This window comes from Diachasma alloeum, unplaced genomic scaffold (genome assembly GCF_001412515.2).
Source record: "Diachasma alloeum isolate Michigan unplaced genomic scaffold, Dall2.0 Dall_scaffold_00358, whole genome shotgun sequence".
NCBI classification, from domain to species: Eukaryota; Metazoa; Arthropoda; class Insecta; order Hymenoptera; family Braconidae; genus Diachasma; species Diachasma alloeum.
Window position 1 is genome coordinate 837086 of NW_021680497.1, and position 11314 is coordinate 848399.

The window sequence follows — 11314 nt, forward strand, 5'->3', positions numbered from 1 at the left end:
ATTCAGACTTAAAATACTGAAAAAATAATAGGCATTTTTTTATAAATACAGAAAAAAATAACATTCGACCCCGATGTCTCTATGTATCTTGCGCACTTTTATTGTCACATTTGTCGACGTATTACCGAATTTTGAAGGCATTGGCAACCTAGTTATTTCGTAAAAAAAATGAATAAAGAAGAAAAAAATATGTATTGTCCGATTTTGCTAGAAGAGAAGACAAAGTACATTAATGAATGGAGAATGATGTTTTGAAGGTGATGACTTTAAAACGTGAGATGAGTTAAATAATCCATACCAACATTAATGAGTAAATTAAGGAAAATGAGGTGAGAAAAAATGAAATTGTAGGTTTAGTTAGATGAAAAAAATTGTAAATACGAAGTTGTTGCTGCTAAAAGTGGGTAATGGAGCAGTGTTATGTATGATATAGCTATTAATTTGAACTATCGTAAGTTGATCCAACAAAAATTAAGAGAACAAGAAGAAATTGTCACGTATTGAGAAAATTAATAAATGAACTTGGTGCTTTTTTAAAAGATTCTATTGGTTTTTTTGCACAAATTCTCAAAGATATTTCAGGGAATAGTTAATAGATTTTGATTTTTCTGACAAAAATCATGGGCATGAATTTTTCCAGGAAAAAATTGTAAAATTCGTCTCCAAGGATTCTAACAGAAAAAATAAAAATCGCAGATTTTACTTGTGCGAAGAACGAATTGGATTTTTCATTAGAAAATTTGACAGAATTTCTAGTGTAACTCTGTAAGAATTCGAGTAAAATAATCCATTTGTTTTCTGGGTATAAATTCTTGAAAAATGAATTTTCCAAGTTTTTTTTCTGTATTTTCATTTATTTCGCAGAACAAAATCATGAAAAAAAAAATCAAAAAATTTATGTCCACGAATTTTTACAGGAAATTCCAACTGTAGACTTTTTTCTGTAAAATATATCCGGTAAAAATTTTCAAGCCAAGTTTTTCTATTCAATTTTCTTCATAACTGATGAAAAAATCATTAGCGGCGTTATCTCCGAAATTTCGTATGTAATAGAGTCCAATGAAACTTATACTTTCGCCCTCTTATGGATTGAAGGAGCAACAGATAGCGTCAAAACCAGTCCAATTATAATTTCCACATACCCAATTTCTGTGTTATACCGATGAAGCTTTACGAGAGAAGTAATTTATTTATCCTGCAGCCTCTCACCACTCAAGCCACTATTCGTACATAATGTTAACAATAATAATCGTACATCGTGAGAGAGGAAAAAATCCTGGAGAATCTCGAACAATTGTTTTCTATTCTGATTCATTACCAGACTAATTTATTCTGTTGTTTGTATATCCTAGGATAATTAATTTAATTTACCATTTACCGGTGTCCGTTGGCCTGGGCTGATACGATTAATCAATGAGGAGTAGGGAGAGTGAAATGAAATTAATAGGAAGCATTAATGTTTTTTATTTTGCAATTGATGATGTCTTTGAAACCGGCCGTGCTATGAATAGTCAATATTTGTATGTATTTGTGAATTTTGTGTCCACCTGTTGCCTGTGCCTTTAAGATATCTCAAATGCTGATGATTTTTAATAATTGGATGTCAAATTCAATTGATTTATCTGTTCGTTGTATCGGTACGAGTGGGCTTCCCTCAAAGTAACAAAAATATAAAAAACAAAACGATAAAAATAATACATGAAGAGTAATGAAGAAAACTCAACATTCAATGATTCAGTCGTTCATCGCTGCCAAGGAATAAGTAATGGAATGGAACTACTCGAAGGAAATAAAGCTGAATAGAAAATGTTTTAATGAAATTCTTGAATCATGCATAACACAATTGAACGATTTAGCATGAGAAGTAAGTGAGATAGAGAGAAGTTGAGGGGGAAAATTTTTATTTAGAGTGAGTAATAAAATTTAATGAAAAAAAAAATGAGGTAGCACTGTGAAGGCAACCATCAGCTAGTCTTGTTTGTAACGTAATCCGGTCACACGATGCATACCACAAGATAATGTTTAAATATTATTAATTTCATGAATATTATACTGTACGATGATTATAGAAATACATTGAGAAAGAAAAACTAATGGAAAATTATGTTATTTTTGTTGTTATTGGTCCTGTCTCTTTGGTGTGGGGGTAATGACAATTTATTCAGTGATAAAATTCGTTTGAGAGAAGTTTAAAGTTGAGATTAATAATTTAAATAAATTAGAGGATGACTTAAATTACTTAAATTCGAAGAGATAATTGAAAGCGGGAGGAGTCGATTTTAAAGAAATAAATAAATAAATAAATAAATCGAGATGATTAAGAATGAAGGATGAAATCATCGAATACTGTCCGAAATTGAAACAATTTTGTCGCAAAAACTTGTCCACAAAATCAACATGAACTCATAATTTGAGGGGATGATTCGGTAATTCAAGAAAGAACAACATTGAAACATATTTTACAGTGATGAAATGTTTTTTATTGCACTTACATAAATTTCACGGCAATGATTCGTGAAAAAAAATGAATCAATCATTCATTAACTTAGTGACCGTGAAGTTGACATTAATAATTTAAATAAATTAAATAAATTAAATTACAATCTAAAGTACATGGACCTTACGATAATGAAATTACGTTGCATGACTTAAATTCGAAGTGATAATTGAAATCGACAGGAGTCATCGACTCAGAAGCGTCTTGTCATTGATGATCAGTGATGCAATAAATAAATAAATGACGATGATTAAGAATAAAGGATGAAATCATCGAATACTGTCGGAAATTGGAACGATTTTGTGGCAAAAAAAACTCCACAAAATCCAGCAAAACTTGTCTAACTATGAAACAATAAATACATAATTTAAGGGGGCATCTTGACAACCATCAGTCGTGTCAATTAATTGATCAATTAATCAACTAATAATTACAGTAATTAACTAGAAAAGTTACGAACGCGTGATACTTTCTTTCAGAATAGAAAAATCGCTGATTCGTGGCTTAATTGTAAACTTTGAACGCTTGAGAAACGAGGATAAACCCATGAATTGCGAATTCAGAGGGTGATAATGTTATCATCGAGCTGATACATTGAAACTAGTAAAAATCGTGGCAATCGATCGAGTTTCGATGCAATTTTCAGACGCAAAAATTAATTTAAAAACTAAAAAAATACAATTGCGATCTAATTGGAAACTAAGAAGTTTTCTTTGTCCTTTCATCTGAATAAAAAACCTAAAGACTATGAAACCAAGATGGAATGACACGTATGAAAAAATTTACTAGGAAAATCTTGCCAATTCGCTACAAAATTCTATTGAAATTCTATTGAATTTTCATTAGTTTTCGATGTTTTTTTTTTCAATAAAAATGTTTCATTTTTAAATCAATGGAATTTGATTTTTCTGTACAATTTATTCTACTGCAATAGTTTCTATAGAAAATTCTCTGCTCAAATTTTCTCGATTTTTTCTTTGATTTTTTCAATAAAAAGAAAAATAGAGTAAAAAACTTGGAAAATTCGTGTCGAGGAATTCCCATGAAAATTCAATAGAATTGTTCATTAAAATCGCTGGGTTTTTCTATGAAATTGTTTCGTGCGTGGAGCAATGCGAGCAATGATGAGTGCCAAATAAATAAATTGAAAAATTCTACCTAGACTAAATCAGCAGTACGAACCGAATAAATACCTAAAAATACGTTGATTGCGTTACGAAAAAAAAATACTACGCAGTAGACAGACCTGCGATAACTGAAGAACACATAGAGTTACAAAAATATTGCTTCACCGAGAGGACATTTAAATTAATCTATAATCCCGTAATCGTACGAATGGAATTATCTCGGAAATGAAATGTGAGACTGAAGATGGTGAACGGCGAGATGAACAGGCGGCTAATACTGGTTGGGCATCGAAGACCTTTTCTTCATTTTCCACAAATGTTTCTTCATCCTTAATTGAATTATTGGCAATCGCAGAGGATGGATGTTTTTGTTTGCAGGTATGATTAAAGTTATATCAGCTGATTTCCGAGATCTTCATCACGCTGGTCTTCGTTCTGCTGTGACAAAAATAAGAGAATGGTCATTAGATAACAATAATTCGCATGTCTGGGTTATTAATGTTAAATTATTCACATGTGAAGAAATTTTGGAGATCAATTAATATTATAAGAAAAAATTATATTATTTTTGCGCTATTCTATTAAATATTATGTCAATTTTCCATGAGTTTTTCAATAGATATTTTTCTATCGAAAAAAGTTTAGATGTTGATTTTTTTATATAATTCATTCTGTTGGGACTTTTTCTGTAAGAATTGTTGGGAATTAATTTTTCACGTTTTCATTTCTTGGATGTTATTACGAGGAACAAATAAAAGTCTTTTGACGTTTTCCTATCGAGTAGAATCCTCGCAGGAAAGATCAAGAAAATTTTAATAGAATTTTTTGTATTAAATTTTCCATACTTGTCTTTTTTTATAAAAAAATAATGATCAATTAATTAATGGTTGATATCAGGCATCGTCTAAATGATAAAAATCAATTGCAATTTTACTAGACATCATTAACAGAAGAAAGTCTATAGATGTTGAATTTCCCAAGATTTATTTTCTTAAACTTCATTACGAGTAAAAGATAAAATGCATCCGAGAAAACTTTGCAAATTCCTGCCCAAGAATTTCTATAAAAAAATCCCAATCAATTTTTTTCTCTACCCAATATTTCTGTGCAAAAACGCCACAGTTGAATAATTTTTTTCATTTATTTTTAAAAATTGAAAATTTTTAAATTATTCATTTTAAGAAATTGATTGATTTATTGATTATTCTTGATGATTTTGATTCATTTTATTTATTTATTTATTTAATTTATTTATTTTTAAAAAACGATAAACAAAAATCAAAATCTTCAATAATAATCAATAAATCAATAACAAAATAATGGAAAAAATAATGATCGATAAAATAATAAAATGAATTATAAAAATGGCAAAATAAACCAAAATCATCAATAATGATTATTAAATAAACGATCGCTATAAGTCATCATCTGAACGATACACGAGTGAGAACCGAAGATCAGAATCAAGAGTCAGAATGAAGGACAAGTGAATAAAATTAAAAAATCCCAACACGATAATCCAAAACTCTCCATCGTAAACACACGTGGATGATTCGTCGCATGTAATCTCGAAAAATCCTCGACGATTAAATTCGCCAGAAAAATAACAAGTTCGCTCGGCACATGTAAACGCCAGATAACTAATAGACTAATAGAATAACACGAAAAAAAGAAATAAACCGATGGAGTAAACTCACCAGTAACGAAGGGAATATCTCCTCGCTGCTCTCCTCGCTGTTGGACTCGGACTGACTCCCGAGCACCTGAAGGAAACGACGGAGTCTCTGCAGATCGAACTCGACGCTCGATCGCCTCCTGCGTCCTCTGCGGAAACAGACAAAATGAGGAAAACATGAGTAATTGTGCCACAAGGTAAGGTATTCCGGTACGTGAGATAATGTTAAATGACACGCGTCAACAATCGCTGTTGATAATCAATTGCTTGTAGCTCCTGACGATGATTTATCGCGGATGACGTCAATGACACCTCTATTACCGTCACCGGTGTAAAAAGGAAAATTCATTCAACGTTTACTAATTTCGAGTCTGTAAACAAATCGAGGGTACAAATTCAGGAGCAGTGATAGGCGTATCAATCAACCAAAATTACCGTTAAATTGTGAAGTCGTCTATTTTTAACATAAATCTTACAATTTTAAATATTAAATTAACCATTAATTTCTACGTTTAAATTTTGAAATATTCTATCAACCAATAATTTAATCGGATAATTGAAAATCAATTACCTAAATTTAGAATTAGCTTGTTAACTAAACAAATTACATTTCAATATTATCAAATATTTTATTCACCATTAATCGGAAAATTTAGTTAGTAAATTTTATAATATTTTAAATTTGTTAAATATAGTTAAACTTTGAACATCATAAGGAGATAACCCCTTTTTAATATTGTCAAAATCTAATATTATTGTCCATCCCTGTTCAGGAATTTCTGGACAGGAGTGAAGTAGTATTTTTTAAGAATGTTGAGTCAGATACGAGAGAGCGAAAAGAATTTGAATGAAAATTGTCGCTATTTGTGGGGACGCGTAGCGTATTTTCCTGATAAATATGCTAATTTAGGAGTGGAGTATTTTCTTAAAACGAGATGAGTTTTACTTTGCGATCGGTTTCTGAAGAGTATAAATTTTTATGGAGAACATTTTTCACGGGGAAAAATAAAAACCGCTGGAAGGTTTCAACGAAAATTCCACTGTTTCCGGTGGGTTCGAGGTATTCTTCGAAAAGTGAAATCGTTTTATTAGTTTGGTGTAAAATATGAGGGGAATTCCCGATAAATTGAATACATTAGAGCAAATTGAATGAATAAACCGAATAATAAATAGATAGAAAAAACATATTTGTTCAGAAGTCAAAGGAACTTTTCTTAAACTGAGCTAAATGACTTTAATTTTCTGAGGAGAATAAAAGCTTCGAAGGAGTTAAAATAAAAATTCCGGTATTTCGATTCAATTTAGAGATATTCTTTAGAAAATGAAGTGGTTTTATGACTCTACTACGAGGCCATTCATTTATTCCAATCTATAATCGGGGATTCCCCTTGAATTTCATCCATTAGATTAAATTAAATGTCTAATCCCTCCGGATAACAAAAATCTAGTTCGATTCACGAAATTTTTATTCAATTCCATTCTCTTTAAACGAGTCAACTCATCTTTACTTTACGATTATTTATTGACTAATATATTTCAGAATTCGATGTTGAATAACAAAATTTTCATAAAGACCTTTCTGGTAATAAACTGAACTCAGCGGGAGAAAATATTTGTTGCAATTCACCAAATATTTTTCTCCGCGTCGTAACAGCATTTGAATTCATGAACTTCGCTCCAGATCGGATGCAACGTGCGTCAAATTTTATCAATTCCACTGTCTATCCCTCAATTCCCCATCTTCCAATAAATGAATTTTCACCCTGAGACCGGCAATATCGCCTTAGAATGTAAATTTATTCGCCGCGTACTCCTGAACGTTAGCGCGAACAGGTGTAACTCGATTATGCTGGTGTTACGAGGACAGTATGACAGCAATACCTCAGGGGTATCATTGCTCGCCCTCTTCCGTGGGGGTTTGAAGAGCAAACGTCGAAATGACTCCCCATGGTGAGCTCGAGCGTCGTGGAATGGGGAAAATCCAGAGATAGTGAGGGGCTAGGAAAATTCTTCGCCGATTAGCGTTGCACCAATTCACGAAATAGATAACTGATCACTCGGCTGTGTTATCGTTGGGCTGGACGTCGAATCAGGGACGAGTTACTCACGGATAGTATCGTGATTCTGTTTTATGTAATGTTACGTGAATTTATTCATCCTTTTGACGCGTGCCTCTTATCGGCTCTTCGTCACTCCTGTGTGTGGGATTATTTGAGCTCTCGGGGAGTTTCTTGGAAATCTAGTCACTCGCGATATTTCGCGGATGGAGAAAGCGAAGAGTTTTTTATCGTAGTGGAAAAATTATCATTTTTTTAAAAATATTATTAATATGGTTACACGGTTGAACAATTATTCTTGACTTTGCTTGCATTATTCTATTTGTTCTTCCTTTTTTGTATATTTTCTTTTATAAATAGCCACTAATTACTCCGATGTAAAGGCGACTGAATGAATTAATAAATAAAAAATAATTATTCTTGAAATTTTGAGAGAAACATCTTGAAGTTTTCAGAGACGATAAATTAACATGAAATTTCCAGATATTTTGTTATCGATGAATGAGTTAATTTCGTGAATATTCAATGGAATTCCAATTTTCACGTTCAGATTTCAATGAAAATGATTGGAAATGTTGAAAATTGAAGAAGTTATTTTTATGAATTCCCAATATTTTGAAAATTCAATTAAATGTGATGTTCAATTTTCACAATGCGTCTGAAAATTCAAGTTCTCAATTTTATTGGATTTTTAAGATGAGTGGGACGTTTTATGAACTATTAAATTGAATTTGAATTCACAATGTTACTTGAGTTTCGAAAAATTTCTAACAGTGTAGAGGATTTCAGTAGTTGTGCGGTGAAGCCTCTTTTGTAGATGAATAAATTTACGCATAAATTCTTCTTTAATATTCAAAAAAGGTGGAAAATCCAATTTTTTATTTCTGTTTTCGTTTACGTTTTACTACTTCATCCCTCAAAATCAATGAAAATATCGTTTAAAAATGAGAATTTTCATGAGTATTTCAATATTTTGTACTACTTAATTGAATATTCCAATATCGACTCAATTGCAATTATTATTCATTGCTGGAATCAAAAAAATCGAATCGAAGAGATGATTAATGTCCAATAAAAAATTTTCAAATTTTCTCCCAAGCCAATCATTTCCAGGAATATTCTGCACTCAACAAGATGCAAAGAATCCACTTGTTCTCTCCCGTTTCCCCTTATTTTTGCCTACTCACTCCTTAATCACCCTATTCCCATTAAATATTCATCCCACCACAAATATTTTTCATCGACGAAAAGACAGAAATGCAGAGCCGCGAAGAATTTTCAATACATTGTGAAATAGTTTCAACCGATTATGCTAATATCGCTCGCCCGTGACTCATCCCAGACCCAATATTGGATCGTGTCCATTGATAGCTAGATGAAGTAAAAAAAGTTCCCGAACATTTTCCCCTAAAATCGCTCATCATCGAGACGACTAAATTAAATACTCAACGAGACATGAAGAATCAATTCTGTTTCATTCCGTTGCGATCACCCCTTCACTATCTAATTACAATTACAAATTAATTGACTACCGTTCAACCCTAATGGCCAATCAAGACCAAACGCGGAAAATCCATAAGAACAATATAATTAATTACATAATTAATTACAATATAATTCAGTAGCGAAGTGGTCGACTTATCTCTTACTTGAGTTTCTGAAGAATATCTCCAAATCGAGAGGAGGTAACGAAATTTTCGTAATAACCTTTTTTCTAGAGCCAATTGAGTGCTACAAAAAAGGTTTTAACAAAAATTTAGCTACCTTCCTTAGATTCCGAGATATTCACTGAAAACTGGCCAATAGTCAAAATCGGCTTAAACCGTTTTACCACTTCGCTACTGAATTAATACAATAAAATGTATTAAATACATTAAAATATAATAAAATACAATATAATTGAATACATTATAATTAACTGCAATATAATTAATACATAATTAATTGCAACATAATTAATGCATAATTAATTTAATAATGACAAATAACTCCACTTACATTTTCGCGGGATCCACCTTGCCGAACCCAACAGGTACCGTCACCAATTTGCCGCGCAAATTCTCTAGAGCTATGAGCGTCTCCAGCTCGGCGAGTCGTTGATCCGACGTGCGTTTGTGGCGGCTGAAGAATAAAAAAAACAAACATTAACATTTCTCCCGCTGCAAGCGTTCGACCTATTTCCTCCCAATGAACTATTTCCTCAAGAAGAAGCCCCGCAGAGCAGGTTTCAACGATTTCGGGATTTCCTCGAGTCATCATTACCCCGCGGATCGAAATAAAATGATCCCAATGCGACCGAAAATAACTAATGATGTTGCATCAGCCGCTCGGACTACAACCAGCTGCATCGTGCGCATTTTTTTTTTCTTTCATGCACTTCAATCCTTCGGTCATTCTCCCGAGGAATGACTTGTGCAATGATGCAATTTGAATGATCGATGAGAATTTGAAAAAAGCCAAGCGATATTTCCATTTGCGAATTATAAAATGTTCGGAATTTTTTGATATTTGGAAAATCTTTGATTCGCTTCATTAGCTGGCTTCACTCTGCTATTGTCATTAGTATTTTATGAATATGTGAGAGGAATTCTCCTGAATAAATCGTGCAATTTGAATGATCGATAAGAGTTGGAAAAAAGTGATTCGAGATTTCCATTTGCGAATTCTCAAAATGTTCGGAAATTTTTATATCTGTGAAGTCTGATTCGCTTCCGTGATTGGCTTTACTCTGCTATTCTCACCACTATTTTAGTGAATATGTGGCTGGAATTCTATTGAATAAATCATGCAATTTCAATGATCGATAACCATTAAAAGAAAGTGATTCGATATTTTTGCGAATTCTGAAATGTTCGGAAATTTTTGATATTTGTGAGATCTATAATTCGCTCCATTGATTGGCTTTTCTCTGCTATAATCACTACTATTTTAGTGAATATGTGGTAGGAGTTATCGTGAAAAAATGATGCAATTAGCATGATCGATAAAAATTTAAAAAAAATGATTCGATATTTTTGCGAATTCGCGAATTCTATAATTCGCTCTATGACTGATTTTATTCTGCTATTATCACCAATATTTTAGTGAATATATCGCAGAAATGCTATTGAACAAATAATGCCGCGTACTAAAATGCACGCGGAGAAAGACTTTCTAGAAAAATTTAATTCAGATTCCAAGATATTTATTGAAACCCGAAAAATAGTCGAAATTGACTTGAACAATTTTACCATTTCGCTACCGAATTTTTCCGGCGTAACACAATTTTTCTAGTGCTAGCACATGAATTTCTATCATTTATTATCACAAATGAGATGAAATCAACGAAACGAATATTAAAAAATTTGAATATCAAGAAATCGTACCCCATCGTCACTGCGGCAGGTCTGGCGTATGTGAATTCCGGCATGAGTGCCACAAGAACAATCAGACTCACAACAGTGGAAAAACTCAACTCCTTGATGCTCCTCATAATGCCTCTTATCCAAACTCTGATGCAAAATAAAATTCGATCTCCAAAAAAATAACTCCAAAGCTCACACACTTTATCACTGAAATGTTTCACTGTCCGAAAAAACTCAGGTGATAAAAAAATATAGATTGCGAAAATTCAACAGGTCTCCTCAGGTATCTGGAAACTAGTCTCTTTTCTGTATTGTCTCTTGGTGAACTGTACCATAGCCGATCTGCTTCTCGCATATATACTCGAAGAGCGTTGATGCCACCTCCCTCCACTCACGCAACTTGGATCCTCCCTCACTTTTATCTTGCGCTCCCGACACCGGGCCTGCCTCCACACGATGAGCCCTCCGGTACAGCATGTTGGGTTCCCCCCAAAAAAATTGGATAATCCCCGATCGTTTAACAGGTTGTCCAGCGTCATGGTGACCATTTGGAAATTAGAGGTATCGATTACTTTTAGCTGTATAATTTTCGTGTTGTCTTATCTGTTGGGTGA

At 32.7% G+C, this 11314-nt stretch overlaps 1 protein-coding gene across 2 annotated transcripts; it reads right to left on the reverse strand.

Annotated features, from left to right (window-relative positions):
• Positions 1 to 3528: 3528 nt before the first annotated feature.
• Positions 3529 to 11098, reverse strand: LOC107041154. Of its 2 annotated transcripts, none has more exons than XM_015261562.1 (4): positions 10722 to 11098; positions 9355 to 9477; positions 5322 to 5448; positions 3529 to 4059 (listed from the first exon to the last, which is right to left on the reverse strand). In XM_015261562.1, the coding sequence occupies exons 1-4, from the start codon at positions 10826 to 10828 to the stop codon at positions 4015 to 4017; spliced, it is 402 nt and encodes a 133-aa protein (XP_015117048.1). In that variant the 5' UTR covers positions 10829 to 11098; the 3' UTR covers positions 3529 to 4014. The 2 variants fall into 2 exon arrangements, with proteins under 2 accessions (XP_015117048.1, XP_015117047.1); XM_015261561.1 differs by having other exon boundaries at positions 3529 to 4062.
• Between the last annotated feature and the right edge of the window lie 216 nt (positions 11099 to 11314).

Coding starts and splice junctions, on each gene's coding strand:
- LOC107041154 (XM_015261561.1), bottom strand. CDS start 10,828: ATGAGGAGCATCAAGGAGTTGAGTTTTTCCACTGTTGTGAGTCTGATT. Junction 5,449..9,354: donor AAGGTGGATCCCGCGAAAAT/GTAAGTGGAGTT, acceptor CTGTTTCCGCAG/AGGACGCAGGAGGCGATCGA. Junction 4,063..5,321: donor AGATATTCCCTTCGTTACTG/GTGAGTTTACTC, acceptor TTTTTGTCACAG/CAGAACGAAGACCAGCGTGA.